The following is a 23291-nucleotide window of genomic DNA, read 5'->3' as shown; positions in this document are numbered from 1 at the left end:
TAGATCTATCTTTTTAAGACCAGACCAGAACTCTTTGATCCTCTACTCTAACCAATCGCGCTCCTTTGATCCTACGGATAATATAAATAAATATTGACATGCATATTACATAAACAAGAACTGCTAAACTATTTTAAAGTCTAAACTCATCTCATCAGTTGCCAATAAAACTGGTGCAGTGTAGTTGAGAATTGAAGGATTTATATCTTGGAAAATTACAAAAATATTCATATTATCAAAATTAATTTCAAAAATATGATCGAAGTTGCAACTGAGGTAACAATTGATTTTCAGGTTACTCGGGTTGTAAACAAGGTAGAACCTATATTTTTGAAAATATTTTATACAACTCAAGTTTATTTGAAAGAAGCCCTTAAATCGTAACATATAACAAATAGTTTGAAATTCAAATTTCATACCATATTTTAACAATTATATTTGATTGAGATATTAAAGACTTGTAAGTGGTTGTTTGGCTAAACTCATATTTCAGAAATTAAGGCTTATTTCTCGAAAAATGTACATGCAATTCTATTTTTGTCTGAAATAAGCCCTTATCTGAAAACAGGTAATGAATATTATAAACTCCTTAACACTTGTACCCAAAACAATTATATAAATATGTATTCTTTAAAAAAAAAAGCCCTTGACTTATTTAGCCAAACAGGCCATAAATCTATAAATTTTGGGCAAATCAAAAGGGAGGAAATTAAAAAATACATGAACGAAGCTAAGCTAGATGAAGGCTTAGTGCCAAATTAAATGGAGAAAAGTTTAAAGATTTTCATAGAACTCCCAATTCAATCTTCCTACAAAAAGTAGTGCTAATTATCATCAACAGAGTATCCATCTAAATCCAAAGCAATTTCACAACTGCATAAGTTTCGAAAGAAGAAAGTTGATTACTTACTAAGAAAGAATTACCAGCCTAAGCAGCTAGAAATAGCGCAATATTACAGTGATTTAGTTTTTAGAAATGTAGAAGAAACAAGCGTGCTGCTTCTTTCAAAACGTCATGTCCTTCAGCATTTGCCGGCCACCTGTACAGATTCAGAGACACAGGCTTAGACAAAATAGCCAAGTGGACCAGCATTGAGTTTTCTGCAATCTAGACATGTAATGTAATATAATGTAACCCGGTAGATTTTACCAAAGGTCTACAATTGGACATTGGATTCTAGCTTAGTTGTCACTTGGTGATCGAGTGTTCAAGTTTTGTGAGAGGAAAAGTATGTGCTCATATTCTTTTACCAAATCATCAAAAATACAAAGGAAAGATGGCAAAAGACAAAAGGGAGATCCAACATTCACAAACTATTCCTCACTTGAATAAACAACCTTTAATTTTAGTAAAACAATTAATAAGATATCACACTAGAAAATAAGTTAGTGGATCATAAGAACATGCCCAGAAATTCTAGAATGATAGAATTCAATTACAAATTGACAAGCGTAAGTTCTATGCAAGCGATTATCTATATTACTACCACTATATTGTACTTAAAGGAAGGATTATTCAATTAGATCAGCACAAAGTCCTGATCCTATATGAGATTTCAAGTTATGGTATCATAGAAGTTGTAGGTGTCAATAACAACACATTAAAAATAAAGAAAAAAGTGTTTTGAAAAACCCCTAAACCCCACCACTTTCAGTTTTTATCGACCTCTATTTCCATATAAAACATGTTGGTCTTAAGAGTAAACAATAGCATTCATATATAGATAATTATATAACATCTGTTATGACAGAAAGAAAAACCGAATTAAGATAGCTTATTATGTAATCCCCGACTATGATATAAAAGAACCACAGATATATAGATACTATACAAAAAATTTGATGTGAACTCGGAGAAAAAAACTACAAAATGGGTAGTGCAAAAAATTTTGCAAAGAACATTTGACGAATACCAAAATTTTCCATCCTTCAAGTCATACCGCAAATATGTATGAATATAATCACAATTCTAGATTGTGCGAGATTTAAAGAAGTAACACAGAACATAAAATGCTTTGCACATTAATAATGAAAAAGGTGCACAAAATAACGAGAAGAGGCAATTAAAACAGAGTAAGAGGTGTGTGACCTGTCAATGCGAGTCCTTCCCATCTTCTCTAGAAGAACATTCGTCGCACAGATAGTTACTTAACTGCTCTGCTTGGGCAGTAGTCAGTTTCACACAGCCAGGATGGAAGCTAGAAGAAGAACACAAAACCAAATTAGCAGGAGAGGAACTTGTACAATGGTCTTTGATATCAAGCTCATTAAAAGACCGGTAAACATCCAAATATATAGGGTCCCACTCCATTATAAACCTCCTTAAAATACAAACTACAAACTACAAAAAAAAATTCTAACTCAGCACAAAAGGTATGCAAATTGATCGTTGGAAGATGATGAAGTGAAAGCAGATTTCAAACAATAATATCCCCGATTAGCCTGAAACATTAAATTGGAAACGGAGGCGATTATGCGGGATCATTTGTGTTAGAATGTATTTTAATTATGTGCAGTGCCTTTTAGAGGCTGTTCGAAGGGTTTAGATTAATTTTGTAGTTTGTACTGTAATTTGGTTTGTATTTGAGCAATTGGATATATACACACACACACATACATATATATATATATGGTGCTCATCCCCGCCATTCATGGCTGAGAGACTCTTAACTGACCAACTATTTATGGGCCATATAAATATCAGACGGTTAGGATAATAACAAATTTTTATTACGTTTAGGGTTTTTTAAGCGAAGATGACCTCATCAAAAAGTATTGGATGAGTCCCAGTCGAGCACTTAAAAAGCGTTGGACGTGTTAAAAAAAATTATAATGCTGGCTGCTGAATTTCATCATTTTTTTTCAAAAAATTGTTGAAAATTAATCATAATATAAATATTGGTTGTACAGTGGAATCATCGAAAGAGGTTCTATAGTGGAACCAAATTTAAATTGCCAACTGTTAAATTGGTCCCTAGCCAGTAGCCATGGATGGCTGAGTGACTGTTAAATTGCCATAAAATTGGTTGTACAGTGGAACCATAATAATCGAAAGAGGTTCTATAGTAGAACCAAATTTAAAATATTTATTCTATAAAGCTAGCTCATAGCAGAAGCAAGATGTATCTTGACATTTTTCTTTACAATTCAACTCGAGTACAGATATGGTTGCAAGTATGCTCATGAACATATCAATTTTCGAACAGTTAAAACTGAAAAGATGGCATATACCAGGAAACTGATATAAATTACAATATATGGATGCTCATACCAGTTTTTACAGTCATCACACGCTATCATCAAAGCATCTGGATTGTAAGGCATCTCACAATTACAGAACCTTCAATTTCAAAAAAATAAACAAAAGTTATGACCCATGTCATTTAGGAATCAAATATATATTTAACGATCGAGAAGAGTGTCAGTACTCACACTTCAACGGTTGCAGGGTTGAATTTTTTAGTAACAGTGTTGTACTCGAATCGAGAGTAGTAATCCTTGGCACCTACGTCTTTAAGCTGGATGTAGTCCTCGAACGAGTGCACAATGCACTTTCCTCTAATTGCGTCAGTACTGCAAGTGCCATATTTATCAGACAGAAACACTTCCTTGATTCCATGAAATTCTCTCCTTCCAGCGTCTGTCTGCTCTGGCCTATAGTACCATCTCACTTTAACCATAGATTTACCTTTCATTCCAGTTTCGAATTTTTCGACACGGGCAACATAGGTTTGTTTATCAGGTTCAGATGATTTTATGAGCACATAATCTCCAGCTACAAACCATCAGCAATATAATTAATGTGTGTCATAAGCAACAAAATACATTTTACCTTACACCATATATTCAGTCTCTAAATGCATAAAGAACCTTTAAAAATAAAGGCATTTCGATCACAAGAATTTCACCCAATGTAACACAACAAAAATAACTTTTCAAGAATTCGACTCAGTGTGTTTTGTATTAATATGCCCACACATATGTTACTATAACAGGTCTTCATAAATCCCCTAAACATAAATGGTGTGCTTAATGAAAGATTTAAGCAGAATAAAATGAATATTGAACTTGTCTAACAATAAGCTTTGGATCTTTACCCCACAAGATTTCTTTCTCAGGTATAGACCTACATTTTTCAATTAAATTGTTTATTTTGGCATAAATATAATAATACATAGAAAAATATTTGAAAGTATGATTCGTTCCACGGCCCAAATCTCATCTTTGAGAACGAAGAATCAAATGTAATCTTTAAACACAAAGAGGCGCACCATGCCTCTAATATGATAGATCTTTGCATTAACACAAACACACACACAGCGAGACACACATTACCCAAAACAATTTCCTTTGTTCGTCTGAGTGTGTAAGAATTGGAGTACTCCCGCTTTCGTTTTCTAATTCTGATTATCGGTTTTGAGAGATTCCCCATCAGTCTCCGGGATACAGTGATGTGCGGAATAGATAAAATTTGAAGGTGTAATATGTTTATGGCTCAACAAAAAGAACTTATTACGGCGGCGTGAAGATTGAGTATTTGTATTTTGCGAGAATAGAGAGTCGAGGTGAATTTCTAGATTGTTCCTTAAACCCTAAAATTTTAGGGGTAGGTACATGACATATAGAACTAAAAAGCGGATTTCACAAACCATAAGGTAGCTCAAGAAACATATAGCGAAAAATGAGAATTTTTTTAGAGAAAATATAAATATGTAAAAGTAATAATATGATTACGTTTCTAGTGTACTTTGTAACCATTTGGGGCGCGGGGCAATATAAAAATACAAACTGAAAAATAACAATCAGACTGAAATTCTCACTTAAAGATTTTAATGACAATATTAATCTTGATTGAATACATTGAGTTGGATATGGAGTCTTCAATTTCTCCAATATACAATGATATTGTATTTACAATTTATGCGCACACATTTCCATCGACATTTTAACAACCCAAGTCAGCACACAAAGGAAGTAAAGGCAAAACATTATAACAACTTTGAAGGCCTGAGGCATGTATATATAGGGTCTCTAAAATTTCTCAAGAGATTCACGCAAACAGAACTCTCTCTATGCATAAACGAAAATCAAGTTATATTACAAATTACTGATTTAAAGAACAATAAAGTTCCAAACAAAAACAATTTCTTGAATATATACAAAATATAATAAAATCAAGCAAAAAACTAGCAAACAGAAATATTAAAAAAGCTTTACAGCTACTATTTAGGTCCATTTGGATCCAGATTGCTCTGCAAACCCTAGACTTCTGGGGATAAAAGACAGAGTGGCATTGGAAAACCCAGGTTTGAATACTTTTCAAAGCTTATGCCAAACAATATATATTTGACTCATGCATCATGATCAAAACCCAGCTTGATTGAGGGGAGGTCCTCCTCTCCTATCTCTTTTATATAATTAAGGGGCCATTTGGATTAACTTAAAATAAGGGATAGGCCCCCATTACCACAACATAGATCATTAATGCCCTGAATATCAGGATCCAAAAAAAATGGCCCCGAATACCATTTATTAACGCGGTATCATCTAACATATCTTGGATATTCATAAAAACCAGTACTACAGCGTCTAGCGTTTGTTACGGTTAAAAGAACAGAACATTATTTCATGTAGGGTTCTTCTAGGGTTAAAAGAACATAACGCTATTTCATATAGGGTTCTTCTAGGGTTAAAAGAACTAAACCCTACATGATATAGCATTTTGCTTGGTTCAAAAAACAGAATGCTACTTCGTGTAGCGTTTTGTTAGGGGTTAAAAGTACAAAACGCTACAATATCTAGCACCGCTCTTTACTCCACCTGTCACCACACATGATCAACCACCGCTCGACCTTTAATTTCCTCCATTTGATCACCAAATGCCGCTTGACGACCATAATTCCGGTGATTGGCCACTACCTACTTAACACCAGCCCCAGCCATTCCTCCGTCTCGATCGAATACCCACATCTTTTCTATTCACAAACACACATTTAATTTCCAGCAATTTTGCTTTGTAATTGGTGATTTTTCAGATTTTGAGGGTCTGTATATGGTGGTGGTGTGGTGATTTTCATTTTCTGGTGGTGATTTTTGTTTTCCGGTTGTATTTTTCAGTTTGATGGTGATGATTTTATATTTGCCGGTGGTGATTTTCTGTTGGTATGACCGGAGGTGGTGGTGTTGGTCAACGGTGGTCAGAGGTGGCAGGTGGTGGAATTAGAATGTAGATGGTGATAAAATATTAAAAATGAATGTGTGGTGAGAAACTGATATAAGGTATAAAATGAGTGGTTATGATTGGATCTTATATGTTACATAAATATTGGTCCTAACTAGAGCAGGATTCCCTCCCTCTCTCTGAGTCCAAAGTGATATTATTAACAAAATTTAAATGAAGCCCAACCCTTCCTAAGATTGCAATAAAGATGAGAATTAAGGTGGTGGTAACACGCCATAACAAACGCAAAATCCCCCCCCCCCAACGATGTCATCGCTACTTTGTTGATAGAGGAATTTGGTGAATCAACAAACGTGAGGTTCGTTGCCGGAATACGGTGTAACGTGGTGGTGATATGACGGAAACCCGCCGTAGGGTGGTGGTTTTTGGTGTTTGAGGGTGGCTGAGATCAAGGGAATATATTTCTGCTCTCGTTCTCACAACTCTCGATATATCCTCCGATGTGCCTACGTACCCCTTTACATAGGGGATCAAGCCGTGCCAAGACTCCTGGTTTGATCAGGACTAGGCCTCTTGGGGATAAGACCAACCTTAAGCCAGTGACTTATCACTTAGAATCCTACTCCAGTTAGAATCAAGCCTTGATCAGGCAACTACGTCAGACTCCTAGTCCAAGTACATCACGGATACGGCATTATCTCCACTACGAGAGATAACACTAACCGCTACTTTTTGTAGCATGGAGGAGACGTCTGATAGGGCCGTGACCTATTCCTTGAGGTGTAGGGACGCGTCCTTACCCCCTAGTGGAGATTCTCACTAAAAGGTAAGGCCATTGAGGAGCCAAGTTACACGATCGTCTCAATCCCTCAATGAGGACTAACTCACCAGAATACAGGATCCAGACATTTGATCGGCCTTCATGTTACCCCTAAGGGCCTTCAACAACCATGATCACCTCAAGCCCCCGCACGAGGACAACCCGGCAGATAGCAGGATTGAGGATTATAGATCAGCCCGGACGTAACGCGGGAACGACCAGATGAGCCTGATAACTACCAGATGAGCCCGGCACTAGTATTCATATCCCTCGGAAGGGTAGGTCTTCGTATCTCCCGAAGGGGTCGTCATCGAGACTCACTCATCCTCACATAATTTGAACAATTATCAATGTTGTAGCATATAAAAGACGAAAACACAAAATATTATTAAAAAATTTAATACATATTTAATTTTGAATTACTAGAGTTCTATGTTAATTTGTCAAACATCTAGACCTACATGGAGTCCAACTAGCGTTACAAATAACTTTTGCCTGTTAAACTACTAAAATAATTATAAATTTATTTTAACTTTTACTAAGATTGAAGACTTTATAAGCCAATTGCTTAATATTTTCTCATCTCTTCAGAAGTTATAAACAACATAATAATTTTACTAATATAAAACATATCATTCTGAAATAAATTCATATCATAACATCTATTCGAGAACAATATTTTTTACAAAAAATGAATGTTTAAAATAGGATCAAATGTGAATATATAGAAAGTTTATATCCAAACAATGATAGTGTAAATACGTAAGTTATGAAAATCATAATGTAATCAAATAAAAAGATATTATCATTATAATTGATAAAAAAAGTAATTTTTTTAAACCCGTGAAACCCTCCTTCAATTACACATCAGAAATACTAAATACCAAAGTACCAAAATTATGTTACCATGATATAATTTTTATAATTTAATAATTATTATTCTTATACTACCATAAAAAGACTTCCATGAATTTTATAATGTAAAGACTATTCTCATAATTATATCTCCAACAAAACTATTTGTCTAAAATTTTAAAAGGCAAGCAATATTATAAAACAACTCCATGAAATTCCTATCATGATTTAGAATTCAAGTAAATAAGGATTTCATATTGATGTTATTAGTGAAATCCATATTAATACAAAATTTGATTCAAACTCTACCCTTCACAAAATTGTGATAAGAAAATTGTGATAAGAAGAAGGTGGTGGTAACATTGGCATGAGAAACACAAAATCCCCCCATAATGATGTCATTGCCATTACTACCATTAGAACAATGATCCACGTTATAGCATATTGTAAAAACATTGAAACACAAGTGATTGTAAAATTTTCTTGATAACATATGAATTTTAAATTAAATTTATTTAACTTAAAAGCTCTCAAGACTTCTATTTTAATTTTTCAAACAACTATTGAAAAAACTTCAGCTAGCGTTACAAATAACATTTACCTATTAGACATCTAAAACAATTAATAATTTAAATTTTATAAAGATTAACGACTCTACAACCAAATTGCAAAAAAATAATAATTCATCTCTTCAAAACTCAAAAAGAAAATAATGATTTTACTAAAATAAAATATATCATTCTAAGATTAATTCATATCATATCATTTATTTGAGAATATTTGTTTTTAATTCTTTTTATCAATGCTTAACGGATATTATGATAAGTGACCTAAATGAAAGTTTTTTGAGTTTGATGACTCGATTGCAAGTTTGTAGTTAATTGAGTGACCAAAATGCCGCTTCAGCTGAGTGTACGTGCCACGGTGAATTTATTTAAGCCAAGTCATGACGCTTAGTGAGCTTTCCCTCAAATTTTTACGGAATGTAATAGTCAGTGACCTGAATGAAAATTTTTTAAGTGTATAATAATGTGAATAAAAGTTTTTTGAGTTGACTGACCCAATTGAAAGTTTTCGGTCAGTTAAGTGACCAAAACACCATTTGACCCGGCTTCTATATTAATTTGTCTAACAATTACTCAAATAACTCCACTACTAGATCTACTGGGACTCCAACTAGAGTTACACAAAAATTTACACATTAGACTTTTAAAATATTAATAAATTAAAAAAATTTAAATTTCACTAAAGATTAAAGACTTTATAAGTCAACTGCAGAATTTTTTTCCGTCTCTTCAAAAATTATAAACAACATAATGATTTCACTAGAATAGAACATATCAATCTGAAATAATTTCAAAACATAACATCTATTTGAGAATATTTTCTTTAAAGAAAATCAAAATTTAAAATAGGATCAAATGTCAATATATAGAATATTTTAAATAAGTATATCAAATAAAAAACACATAATTATAATAAATAAAAAATTTAAAAAATTATTCTTACCTTTAATTTTTTTTTTAAAATTTTAAAAAAATTTAGAAAAACTAGTATAGATAAAATGAGAAAGACGGTTATGATTTGATGAGAAAGGGATGCAGATTTTAAGCAATTTCTGTTGAATAAGCTGATTAAGCGTGATTGGCTGGTTCCTAACTAAAACACCCACGAATTGGTATTTTGGGGATGGTTGTTATAACGTCCAACCCTGCAGCAATGCGCAGGCATGCTAAGAATAAGAATAGAACAACAGCGATGGTGGAATTAACAGATTGCCCGATGAATTAATTAGCAGTTCGTGCTCGTTTAATTGTAGGAACCAGCGTCCTCTCCAAACGATGGAAACTTATCTGGACCACTCTTCCTTTTCTCATTTTCGACTGGTACGTATGACAAATTCTTCCATAACAAAGATAATTTTTCCAAGTTTTTTTATTATGTTTTCACCACTGAAACCATATCTCAAACGTATCAAACTGAAACTACATGTTCCCAGGTAGGGGTGTGCATTCGGTTCGGTTAACCGAAAACCGTACCGAAAAACCGAAATAATTTCGGTTCGGTTAACCGAAATTTAAATTTCGGTTCGGTTTTCGGTAACCAAATTTTGATTTTTCGGTTTTTCGGTTTTTTAACTGCGGTTAACCGAAAACCGAATGGTTAACCGAATTTTTATATACTTTACCAAAAAATTAGTATTTTAATTAATAATATAAATATTTGAACTTTACAAGCAACGGAGGCTATAACCGATTTGTAATGCTTGTTAAGTATCCCAGGAAGATCCAACTAAGGATTATAAGAATGAAGAATGCTAATCTCAAGGATTCTGATTTCCGGTTCATCACCTCTATCAGTCATTGTATTATGTAGTAGTAAGTACAATTTTAATCTCAAGTTCATATCTTTCTTGTTCTCTTTGTACTGATCTTGTGGCCTCTGGTAACTGTTTGGTTTTCTATTTAATTTTTTAAGATTTCTCTCATCCTTGGTTCAGTTAATGAACAAAACAATCTTTCATTCACTCTATAATACAATAACTAGTCCCTGTTTTATTGTAGCTATGATCTCATTACAATTACACAATGCATTTGGTTCAAACTATTTTCACGGTTTCCTATTTTCAGATTTTTTTTAGAATTTCGGTTAATAAATTCGGTTTTCGGTAATAACCGAAATTTAAAGTTCGGTTCGGTTATTAACCGAAATTAATTCGGTTCGGTTTTCGGTAGGAAATTTTGATGAATTTCGGTTTCGGTTAACCGAATGCACACCCCTATTCCCAGGGACGTCAGCAGTAGTTCTGTTGGAAGGTCGGTTGAGTCTTTGATTTCAATTGAGAAGTACGTGAAGTATGCCAGTTCCCACTATGTGGAAGAGCTGGATGCTAATTGTCAGTTAAGTACTCTGGTAACTTAAAAGAATCTTAAACTGACCATGGACTTTGATCCAGATGAGATAAGGGGATTATGGTGTTGGGATTTTATGGGTTTTATATCAAACTGGCCACCCATTATATCAAAATATCTCACTTTATCCACCCATCTCACCGGGAACTCATTTATGCCACTGTAAATCAAATATATATCATTTTACCCACATCACTATTCATACATCTTTACTTAATCATTTGTTAAAAATTAACCGTTTATTTTTTTACCACAAAACCACTTCGAGTACTTTCATAATTGTCTCTAGTATTTATCAAAATAATTTGGGAATTTATAAAGCAACATAGCAAGGGTGATCACATAAATACATATATTTTTAACTATATATTTTTTAACTACATAGCTATGTTGCTTTGAGAATTCCCAAATTATTTTGATAAATACTAGAGAGAATTATGAAAGTACTCGAAGTGGTTTCGTAGTAAAAAGTTAAACGGTTAATTTTTTATAAATGATTAAGTAAAGAGGTATGAATAATGAGATGTGTCAAATATATATTTGGTTAACAGTGGCCTAAATGAGTCCCCAATGAGATGGGTGGGTCAAGTGGGATATTTTGATGTAATGGGTGGCCAGTTTGATATAAAACCCGGGATTTTATTTTTATTTTTTGCTAAATTACGGTGTTGGGATTTACCTGCTTTAGAGACTCTGTCTGAGAAGCCATTATCATATGGGAACCTGTGAGCTTCTGGTATCATGTTTGATTTTCTTGTTTACATTAACAACGTTGAGTTTTAAAAATATCGATCTGTTTGCTATCGTTTGGTTATTTCAGCGTGCCTGCTTTAAGGAGTCTCCTTATCAATGGACTGCAAGATCCCCAAAAGACCTTGGAATCTCCCAACTTTATTGAGTCTAGAACTTGGTGATATAAATTTTCCTCAGAGTATGACTGACTTTTTATCTGCCTTCTTTAGTCTGCAGAGTCTCACATAACATATCATGTACTGCGAAATCAAAATTGTGTTTTGTCTTGTCCTCAATTGGTGAACCCGAAAATTGGTGCCTGAATGAGTTGTGTTGAATTTGGTACAGATGAACTTGTGGTTATAGCACTGAAGCTGAGGAATTTCTGGTCTCGCGCGTGGTGTCTTTCCAGTTACATTTGAAGGGATGGTGGAAAATGTACAATGTATGCCATTGAATACAATCATGCATTATGCATCTGCAGAGAAGTTATTGGAATATTTTGTTCGGCTTATGCTAATGTTTCCAGGACTTGGTACTGGCATGAGTCTTACTATCAACCTGGATACCATCGAGGTAACATTTTATTTCCCTTTTTGTAAGGGAAATGTTATATCTAGATCATTTTTTTAATTTCCAGAGCAATTTGCAGAAGTTTCCATTAAAGTTGTACGATTTATGTGGATGCAAGGGGAGAGAGAATTGAATTTGCTCTGGAAATAAAAATGTTGCTCTGGAAATAACATTTTCCTTTTGTAATGATCTATATGTTAATTCTATCCCTGGAAGAAGATATTTGGTTGTGTGACATTGCTGGAAATGTATGTAGTCTATGACTTTGATATTGAAAATAAAATACACAACACACTCTTGTTTTTATATAGATAAGGCTACCGCTTATTTTTTTTACACATTCAAGGCTACAGCCTTTTTCTCACAATCCAGGACACAGAGCTTCTGCTCTTGTTTTGTTTTATCTATTTTCCTCATCAATTGTGTTCTCTCTTGCTTTAGGATGCTTATATATATAGGTTACAGATTACTACTTTTAACACATGTATTTATTACTTCTCTAGACTTTTATCAGCCTGCTATCTTTGACCTGGAGAATGCTGCAGATTGTCCTCCTTCACCAGCCTGCGTTTAAGAGAGCCCACCTTATATCCAGGAGCTATGTTTCTTTGTTTAATCTCTTTAATCTTTAAACTTAGCCTACCTTAACAGGAAGACATTTATTACAGACAATATTCTTATGTCTTCGTTGGAGCTAGCTGCTGTATCTTTTTCTCTTGATATTACTGCATCCATTAATCCATACACACCCAGCTGTTTACTTTGATATATATAACTCTTACTTGCTTAACAAAATAACATTTGAATTTATCTCAGCTGCTAATATAGTCTTCCATGTTATCTGGCATACATAAGCTGAATTCCATCACCCACTTCATAGCCAACCTTTTATTCATAAGAGAGTTTGGATTCTAAAACTCCCACTCAAACTCGATTTCCATTCCGAGTTTTCATTCCTTTTGTCAAATATATGCGACCTTACCAGCTTCATGAAAATATTTTTTAAGTGATATTAAAATCTTGTCTCTCTCAAATGATTGGCGGCTTTCATTTGGCTTTCATTTTTCTGGCATCTCTCAAATGATTTCCTTCCAAATTCACGTCTACCTTGATAACCAATTTTTTCACATACAAAGCCGCTCTTCTGCCTTAATTATAATGGTTGGACACCTTAATTACAAGCACTTAAAAAGAATTTACAAGCTCATCACATGAAATTCTCGACGACTACTCCTTTGACTTCGCCACAAATGTAATGACATAATCAAATTTTCTTGGTAATGAACTAAGAAGATTTTCTTTCATCCAATCATTAACGCGTCTTTCGTGATTTCTTTCCATTTCATTTTTTAAACACATAACATTTTCTTCGAAATTCTTAGAAATTTTCATTTTGATATTTTCGAACTCGCCATGCAGTTTTTGAGGCTGCACCTCTCTAACTTTATCGACACCTTGAAATGCCTTTCAGAAAATCTCCCACGCAATCAAAAGTTGATTCATCGACCACTTTTGACTATCTTAAAGATGTTGTAAAATTAAACTAAGTAGCTCTTTCATTTTAGTTTAGAGCTTTAATAATTTATATATGTTAATAACAGAACTTGTGCTTCTTAAAACTTGCCATTCCTTTTTCTTGAATGAAACCTTGGCTCTGATACTACTTGTTTGAAACATATATAGTTCATGGTAGTTGTGTGAAAATATAAAAAAATTGCAGATAATGGTGTAGTGATCCTCAGACTTGAAGTCATTACATTTTTACACGAGAATTAATATATTTTGATTCTATCAAAATATTACCTTTAACCGGGTAATGTTAAAGGTGGACATTGGGTTTATTATGAATCATGCGAGAAATTTGAATAATTTAGATAAAATTTAACCCTTATATTTTAGGAGTTTAAATTATTAACTACTTGATTGATTAAGACTATAAAATTCATGATCGTACGCAAATATTGATTTGATTAATTAGTAGTCTACTCATTGATTAAAAAAAAATTTAAATTATTGTAAGAGTGACACAAACCATGCCTCGAGTTTAATCTATAATATCAATGTTAAAAGGATTGTATTACATGAAACATTAGTCATGAAAGGTTTCACCGAATCACCCATATATTATTATTACTTAGATAGCAATGATGTATTATTAGATGATGTTCGTTGTTTATTATTTTATTAACGAATATAAAAGCCTTATGTAGTAATAACCTATAGGGTCACATACAAAGAGCACTTATAGGAAATTTAATTTAAGTAATGAATTTAAATAATTATGTAATTCAAATTTATTTACCATATTAATTAAATGAGACTTAATTTTATTAAATCTGAAATTCTATTATTATCTAACTAGATGAGTTCAAAGTAATGAAAATGAGTCTGATTAGACAATAAAAAAGAGTTTTAAATAAGTATTAACACTAATTGGTTTAGTGTTACAAGTCTTAGACTAGTATCTCTGTATATTTTTCTTGACAGACTCATCTATGCGAGAAAAATTCATATTTAAGAAAAAGCAAGGAGTTGAGAGAGTTTAATGAGAGAAACGAATCAATTATGGTGACTATTACCTCTGTCCCTAATTGATATATGGTTGGACGTTCGGGTGTCGTGTTGATTCCAATAAAGACGTATATTGCAAACACAAATATGTTTGTGATTACAGCAAGCTAGGGCCTCTAATTGACATCCATATGTAAAGCTTTAATCAAGTAAATAATCTAACTCCCAATTAACTCTTATGGATTTGTATGGATTCTAGAGAGGGTTTTGATTTTGTAATTATTAGTTGTCATATTTTGCCACTGTGTTTGAGCTCGAAATCCTCTGATATATAACTGAAAGAATATTAAATCCAGATCCTAAGCACGTTCAATTTTGTAACTTTGTCTCGGATGAACAAATAATTTTGAGCAGTGCTCTCTATGCTTGTCCAGTTGAAAATGGCTTTTGTGACTTTTTTTCCCAACTGACATTCAATAAATTAGGATTGGTACACACGGATGTGTGCAGACCTATGAGGACGTCCTCACTTGATAATAGCAAGTATTTTAGATTATTTATTGATGATTACTCACGAATGACTTGAGTATACTTCTTTAAAGAATGATCGGAGATATTTAAAATCTTTAGCAAATTTAAGAGCCATGTTGAGAAAGAGAGTGGATACAAAATTAAGTGCCTATGGAGCCATAAAGGGACATAATATCACGGAAAATCTTCAAAATCGACTACGTTACATAGGCTATTCATAGGAGAACCCATCTTAAAGCATGTTGTGGGCATAGACCATCTGTAAGACACTTGAAAATATTTGGATGTATTTGTGCTAGTAATAAGTGTTTCTGTGCTTGGAGTAGCCTATATATAAGGTATTCCTTTATTCGAACATCCCACACAATTGTTGTGTAGCTTGTAGGACAACTTTCATTTTGATACTCCAGAACTTATATTTTTGTTCATTGAAAATGGGAATAACTTGTTGCTAAGAAAAAGACATTGTTTATATTATATTGAGGAAGTAAGTATAGGCCCTTTTGATCTTATAGCTCTGATACCAAATGTTGGATATTTGATTATTGTTTATAATAGTGCAAAAAAGACAACTGAGAATAAATGTGTTTATAAGAATATAACTCTTCTTCTTATCTTATTACATAACAACCTTATTTTTATTGATAGGTTGTTCATATAAATATAGTAATTGTACCAGTACCATCAATACTGGTGATTTATCTTATTATGATTGTGTCCTATTTTGAAACAGACGCAAAAGTTTCATTATAATCTACTCCAAATTGTTGTGAGTAACCTTTCATGACTAGCCTTGCTTTGTATTTCTGAATTGAACAAAATGGATTTCTCTTGGTTTTAAAACCCACTTCACACTAATAGTATCCTTGTGTGGTGGTTTATGAGCTAATCCTCATGTATGGTTCTTCTCAATCATGTGAATTCCTACTTTCATCGCAGCTCTCCATTCTTTGAGCTGAGCTACTTGCTCATAGTTATTTGGTTCATCCGAGACAAAGTAAAAAAATTGAACTTTATGAACATCTAGATCTGGTATTTTCAGTATTATAATATATATATATCTGATAGTCTTTACGTTTTGTAGGTGGTGTATGTGAAAAATTGTCATATTCATACCTTCACGAGTCTAGTTCATCTGAACTACTCTCAGACTCCTCCTCGAAGGGTTGTTCAGGTTGACCAACTATCACTCGTGTTGGTTATTTAGTTATAGTGTGCTAATAGTGTAGAGAAGATAAAAGAGAATAAATGTGTTTATAATAATATAACTCTTCTTCTTCTTCTTCTCTAATCTGATTACATAAAAAGAGATTTATTTATACTGATAGGTTGTTCATATAAATATAGGCCCTGTTTGGAAGTTAGAGGTTTGGGGCAAAATTAGAGGTTTGGGGTGGTTTAGAGGTTTGACCACTAGAATCCGCTAATATAAGTGTTTGGTAGTTAGCAGATTTAAATAGAGGTTTGGACCCAAAAAGCTAATTTTGAAAAACCTACTTTGAGGAGCTTTTTGGGTTAGAGGTTTTGGTTTGTGTCATAAAAAGCTAATCAATCAGCTATTAACCAAACAGTTTTACGAGAAACAGCTAATTAATTCAATCCACTAGTCAAAACATCTATTTCAATCCACTAGTCAAAACATCTAATTCAATCCGCTAATAGCTAACCGCTAACAGCTAATCCCCAAACAGGGCCATAGTAATTTTACAACTATCATCAATATTGATTGTTTATCTTATACGACAATTAAAACCTTATTGGTTTAAATTTAATAATATATAAAACTCTTATTTTATATATAACAAATATTGAAGTTCTTCATAATTGAACACTCCTCCTTGAAGAACATCTTGTGTTGGCTAAGCTTATTCCTCAAAGATTCAAACTATATTTTTGAAAGTGATTTTGTAAAAATGTCAGCTAGTGAATCTTCTATATGACAGTGAACTAGGCTCACTTTTCCTTTGTTTTCTACTTCTTGAACGAAGTGATACTCTATTTTAATTTGCCTTTCTATGTTGTATTGGGTTCTTTGCAATAGCAATTGCTGCTGTGCTATCAAAATAAATCTTAGTTGTTGATTGTTGTTTTTCCCCATATTCTACAAGTATCATCATGAGACATGTTACTTGATTGACTGTTGTACATACTCCTATATACTCGATCGGCTTTAACTGTTGATTGAGCAATTATATCTTGCTTTTAACTTAACAAAGAATATATTCCATTTTCAAGTGAAAATGTGTATGCCATATGCGGAGGTGCTTTTTATATCATCTACCGACCCCGCCCCATCACTATATAAATATTATATTATTGTAGTAGTTTTGGTTTATGCACAAACCTTTATAGCATACATTATATCTTGTTATGTTGTACTTTAATATAGTAAACTGTTAATCATACTTCTATTACACATAACATGTGCTTCTCATGAATCATCATCATTGCTTAATTTATCATTTTGAGCTACAGAGTTGAAATTGGATTACATTTATCCATGTTAACTTCTTCAAGATGTTGCTTGCATATCTTTTTTTACAAATGAAGATGCTTCTTTTCTTTGATCAATCTCCATTCCTACAAATTAGTTTATTAATCCTAGTTCTGTCAATTCAAACATCTTCATAATTTGTTCTTCAAATTTAGTAATCATTAAGAGATTACTTCCACTAATAATAAGATCATCAACATAAATGAAAAGAATGAGTACTAGTATGTGAATATTAGTATGTATGATCCTTCCAATTTAATATATAAACTCGCTTCATTCAGACATTTATTGAATCCTTGTTGATGGTCTTACTGTTACTGGAAGTAATCTCTCAATGGTTACTAAATTTAAAGAACAACTGATGAAGATGTTATAAATTACGGACCTAAGATTAATTAACTACTTTTTAAGAATGTAGATATATCAAAGATAAGAAGGGATCTTCATTTGTGAGAAAGATATGCATTTAACATCTTGAAGAAATGTAATCCAATTTCAACTCCCTCAAAATGACAAATTGCCCAGAGATGACGATTTAGGTGAGGCATATGTTAAGCACTATAGAAGTATATGATTGGCAGTTTACTATACTTAAGTGCAAGGCCATATATATAATGTATGCATGCTACAAGTATGCTATAAAGGTTTATGCAAAAATCTTAAACTTATAGGATATTCAGATAGTGATTGGACGGGGTGAGTAGATGATATGAAAAGCACCTCCCGATACATATTTTCACTTGGAAAACGAATATTCTCTTTATAATTAAGTCAATTGTAAGACATAGTAGCTCAATCAACAGCTCAAGCCAATCATATAGCAGCATTTGCAACACTCAAGTAAGTAATAAGGCTCAAGATGATACTTGTAGAATTGGGTGAAAAACAAAAATCGACAACTAAGATTTATTTTGATAGCACACTAGTAATTGTTATTACAAGGAACCCAATACACCATAGAAAGAGAAAACACATTAAATTAAAGTATCACTTTATTGAAGAAGCTAGAAAAACAAAGGAAAAGTGAGCCTAGTTCACTGTCATACAGAAGATCCTGTAGCTGAAATTCTTACAAAATCACTTTCAAAAGCAAAGTTTGAAACTCTAATTAATAAGTTTGGCATACAGAAGAAGTTCTTGAAGGAGGAGTACTAAATAATGAAGAGCTTCATAATTTTGTAATATGAAATAAAAGATTTATATATTATTAAATACAAACCAATAAGTTTTTAATAGTAGTATAAGATAAACCACCTGTATTGATGGTACATGTACAATTCTATGTTTATAACTGAAAACCTATCAGTATAAATAAAGTTGTTAAGTAATCAGATAAGAGAAGAAGAAGAGTTCTATTATTATAAATGCATTTATTCTCTTTTATCTTTTCTGCACTAGTAGCACAATATAACCAAAGAACCAACACTAATGAGTTGGTCAACCTGAAAAACCTTTCAAGGAGGAGTGTGAGAGTTGTTCACATTAACTAGATTCAGGAAGATATGAATATGACAATTTTTGAGATACACCACCTACAAAAACTCGAAGACTAAGATATATGATAATAGTGACCATACCATACCATACCATACATACTCAATATTCCCGCTTAGAGCAGGGTCTCCGGAGGGTAAAATGCACGCAGCCCTGCCCCTACCCTTAAAGTAGAGAGACTGTTTCCGTGAAGACCCCCGGCTTAGTGTACGATAAATAAAATAGTGTGTTATACAATATGACTATAATACCTTAGCCCATGGTCTTCTTCACATGGGACTTACCTAAACATTCCCCATTGTCGGTGGCGAAAGCCGGTTAGGAAACGAATGGGGAAATCAAGAACCATCACTTTCACCGACTGCAAGGTTGAAGACATGGGAGAAGAGAGATTGGTGCAAACCAAATCGGAGCATAAAACCTTGAATCTTATAAAAAATCCAAATCATGAGCAAGTTCAATTTTTTTTACTTTCTCTCGGATGAACCAAATAATTATGAGCAAGCAGCTCAACACAAAGAATGGAGAGTTTCAATGAATGTAGAAATTTACATGATTGAGAAGAACCATACATGGGAGTTAGCTGATAAACCACCACACAAGGATACTGTTGGTGTGAAGTGGGTTTTCAAAACCAAGTAAAATCCATGTGGTTCAATTCAGAAAAGAATGCAAGGCTAGTTGTGAAAGACTACTCACAACAATTTGGAGTAGATTATAGTGAAACTTTTGCGCCTATTTTAAGATAGGACACAATTAGAACAAGATAAATCACCAATATTGATGGTACATGTACAATTGCTATATTAATATGAACAACCTATGAGTATAAATAAGGTTGTTATGTAATCCAGATGTATAAGATAAGAAGAAGAGTTATATTATTATAAATACATTTATTTTCTTTTATCTTATGTGCACTATTAGCACAATAATCAAATATCCAACATTCGGTATGAGAGCTATAGGATCAAAAGGGCTTATACTTACTTTCCCAATATTACAATGGCATTTCCTCAGCATCAAGTTATTCTCATTTTTAATGGATAAAACTTTAAGTTTTGGAGTATTAAAATGAAAGTTGTCATGCAAGCTACACAATTTTGCAAAAGGTGGTACCCTCTGATTAAGCTGTGTAAAGAAGACATAATATTTGTGAATGTTGTTATCAGTTTGATGCTTGTTTTTCCAGCAATTTTGCAAAACATTGTATTAGTTTTCAAACTTATATATAATTTACATGGATGAAAAGACTTGTTTTGAGTTTACTCAAACAGTTAGACTTGATAACATGCAGTATTATCTTTCTCATTGCTTTTTGGCAGTTTCTATAATCTATATTTCTTAGTTAAATAATGGTTGCATTGGTTTCATATGGCGTCATACATGACTCTTTGCCAATTTTATGTTGATATTCTTTTATTATGTACCATACCCTATTGTTGTCAAATATCCGTTATTGATTGCATAAAGAAGCAATATTTCCTCTATTCAGCAGTGATAATTGTTGTGATGCTTAAACTCTTTGCAAAACTCGCCGGAAACATGACATGAACATTTAGATCTATATTAGAAAGTAATTCAAAAATCAGACTCTTCATCTCTGATATCCTATCCACATGTTCAATGACGTATCTTTAATTATATGACCTATCTGTAAGAGGAAGAGAAGAATAAGAAAATATATGAAGAAACAGAGGTGAGATTGATGTGAAAGGATAAAAGAAGTAACTCTTTCTTGATTTATGCAATTGTTTGTAATGTAGTATGATAGAATGATATTTATTTATTAATAATTAAGAACTATAGTATTAATTGAAAAACAATATTGGATGATCTAAATCCAAGTTTTGGATCCTCATCAAACATTAATACCCTAGGTCTTTTATTTTTTAGTTGGAAAAATCTGACCCCAATTTGTGTCCATGTCCTATCCTTTCAAAATAGTGTGAAGTCCTAGGATAATTGCACTAATCCTTTTAATTACGCAGTGATAGGGTGAGCAAGAAAACGAAACTGAACCGAAACTGATAAAACCCAGTTAAAACCAAATCATATAAAACCAAACCAAGACCGAAACAGAAAAATTAGAAACCGAATCATTTTAGATGGTTCGGTTTAGGTTTTAGATTCACACCAAACCGGTATAAATCCGAACCGGTTATTAATTTATTAAAATCTACATATACTTTTATGTTTAGTACTAGCTAGTGTACTATAGTAAAAAAAATAAGCAAGAAAAAAATTAGAAAAAATAATAATTTTGCCAAGAGGTCCAGAATACTTGATCAGCTGATATCCTATTTTTTAAGTCTGCATTGTGTCTGAATTTTCAACTGAGTTCTAGACTCCATGCTGCAGACTTGCTAATGTATCTTTTATATTAATGTTATTGTTTTGATTATTAAAAACTTATATTTATATATTTATTTTATTGGTTTTGATTCTTAGACAATTTATATCTTAAAATTTTGTAAACTTCATAATTTTTGTTTTGAAGTTCCCTGAATTTGACGAACAGAAGTGTACAACTCAATTTATAATTAAGTCTTTTTACCTAATTAATATAATTTTCTCTAGTTATTTTCATATGGTTTTAAAAGCAAACCGAACCGAAGATAAACGAATCGAGATTTTTGAAACTGAAAATGAACTGGGATTCAATTAGAATTGCGATTTTGAATTCCTAAAATCGAAGATATATATATGGTTCCAATTCTGGTTTTATTCGAAAACCGAAGCCCGCCATGTTTTACCTATAGATATAGTTGTGTAGTGTATTAATATTAATGCTCCAAAAATTTAGTAATGCGTGACTATGTATAATTAGTATGATTTACTAATAATATGTCACGAATTACTTTCTGTCTTGCTTTTGGCAAACACTTTATATTAATCCTCACAATTACGAGTCAAGTAAATCTAGATATATTTGCTATTTCTTGAAAATATTATTGGTGACTAATGTCATTTTTTCAGATAGTCTACATGTAAGATAAAAACTGATTTACTTCATGTCTCCCATTTTTGTGACAAATTAACTTTGTTATATAAATATTCATGTGGTCTGGTGGTTGAAATATATTTCACCTGATATATATGTACTTCTCGGAGGAAAACTCGACTGCTCAAATGGCATCAGTATCCCAAACAGCTCAAGATGTTGCACTCTTCTAGGGCATCAGTTGGTCCTACTGTGCAAGGAATTCATGGTCAGATGCTGGATATTGCAGGGAAGACGTACAGTCGTCAAGCTAGCCAGAGTGTGTAGGTCTACTCCATATCATTCTGAAGTACCCAGAAACCTGCGAGTACTTTACAACCAAAAGCAAGAAGTTCTTAACTACGCAATTGAATACAATGTGTACCTCAGTGAACACCTTTACCCAGACCTACAAGTGGATAATTAATTCCAAGTCAGTTTATCAATATTTTATCTTATATGGTGATGAGTAAAAGAAAAAGAAAAGAGTGAATATTCTGCTTTCTTCTTCAGAACCCTTGTAGATTAGTAATGTTATTTGTGCAGGACTTCAGTTAATATAGTGTTATGTACAAGGGCTGATTTGTTGCTAATTAAATTCTGGCCCAAAATTTATTGTAACTATCAAGCATGTGTTAAAATATAGCATAAGATTCATTTGGGGACTTCCTCTAACACCTTACCATGTTGAGATCAGTCCATCTAAAACCTTAAGGTGGGGAAGCCCCAAATGGATCTTATGCTATAATTTTAACAATATGATATGAAGTGTGTGTATTCACCTGGGTTTGGTATATATTTCCCTTTACCTCTACATTGCATAATGTATATATGATTTTTACACCCTGTTAAAGACATGATGTACTTTATACAAATCTCCTAGGATCATCCCTGATATGATAGAAATTTGGTTTTGTAAGACCAGTCTTGCCAGAGTCCCAAGATACGATGATTTGTAATGTTGATAACACTTAGTGTTACATATTTATCTTATCCTCTTACTTCTATATAAAGCAACTTTTATGGTACACTTCAAGTCTGCAACATATACAAACATCACGAATTTATTCTTTCAGGATTTGAATCATGCTTGAATGTTAGGATTTCCCGCTCCTAATAAAAAATGGTTTTTGAATCTCAGTGCATATGTTGTGGAATGTCAAAGCTAAAATAGAAATTCGATAGGGTGGAACCTCAAAGTCAAT

General features: G+C 32.7%; 1 protein-coding gene across 1 annotated transcript; it reads right to left on the bottom strand.

Moving 5' to 3' along the window:
* Positions 1–2092: 2092 nt before the first annotated feature.
* Positions 2093–3680, bottom strand: LOC108221062 (chromatin remodeling protein EBS-like). Its single transcript, XM_064086035.1, has 3 exons — positions 3433–3680; positions 3272–3340; positions 2093–2321 (listed from the first exon to the last, which is right to left on the bottom strand). The coding sequence occupies exons 1-3, from the start codon at positions 3678–3680 to the stop codon at positions 2093–2095; spliced, it is 546 nt and encodes a 181-aa protein (XP_063942105.1).
* Positions 3681–23291: the final 19611 nt, after the last annotated feature.

Source organism: Daucus carota, chromosome 1 (assembly GCF_001625215.2).
Source record: "Daucus carota subsp. sativus chromosome 1, DH1 v3.0, whole genome shotgun sequence".
NCBI lineage: Eukaryota > Viridiplantae > Streptophyta > Magnoliopsida > Apiales > Apiaceae > Daucus > Daucus carota.
This window is presented reverse-complemented; position numbering and strand designations above follow the sequence as displayed.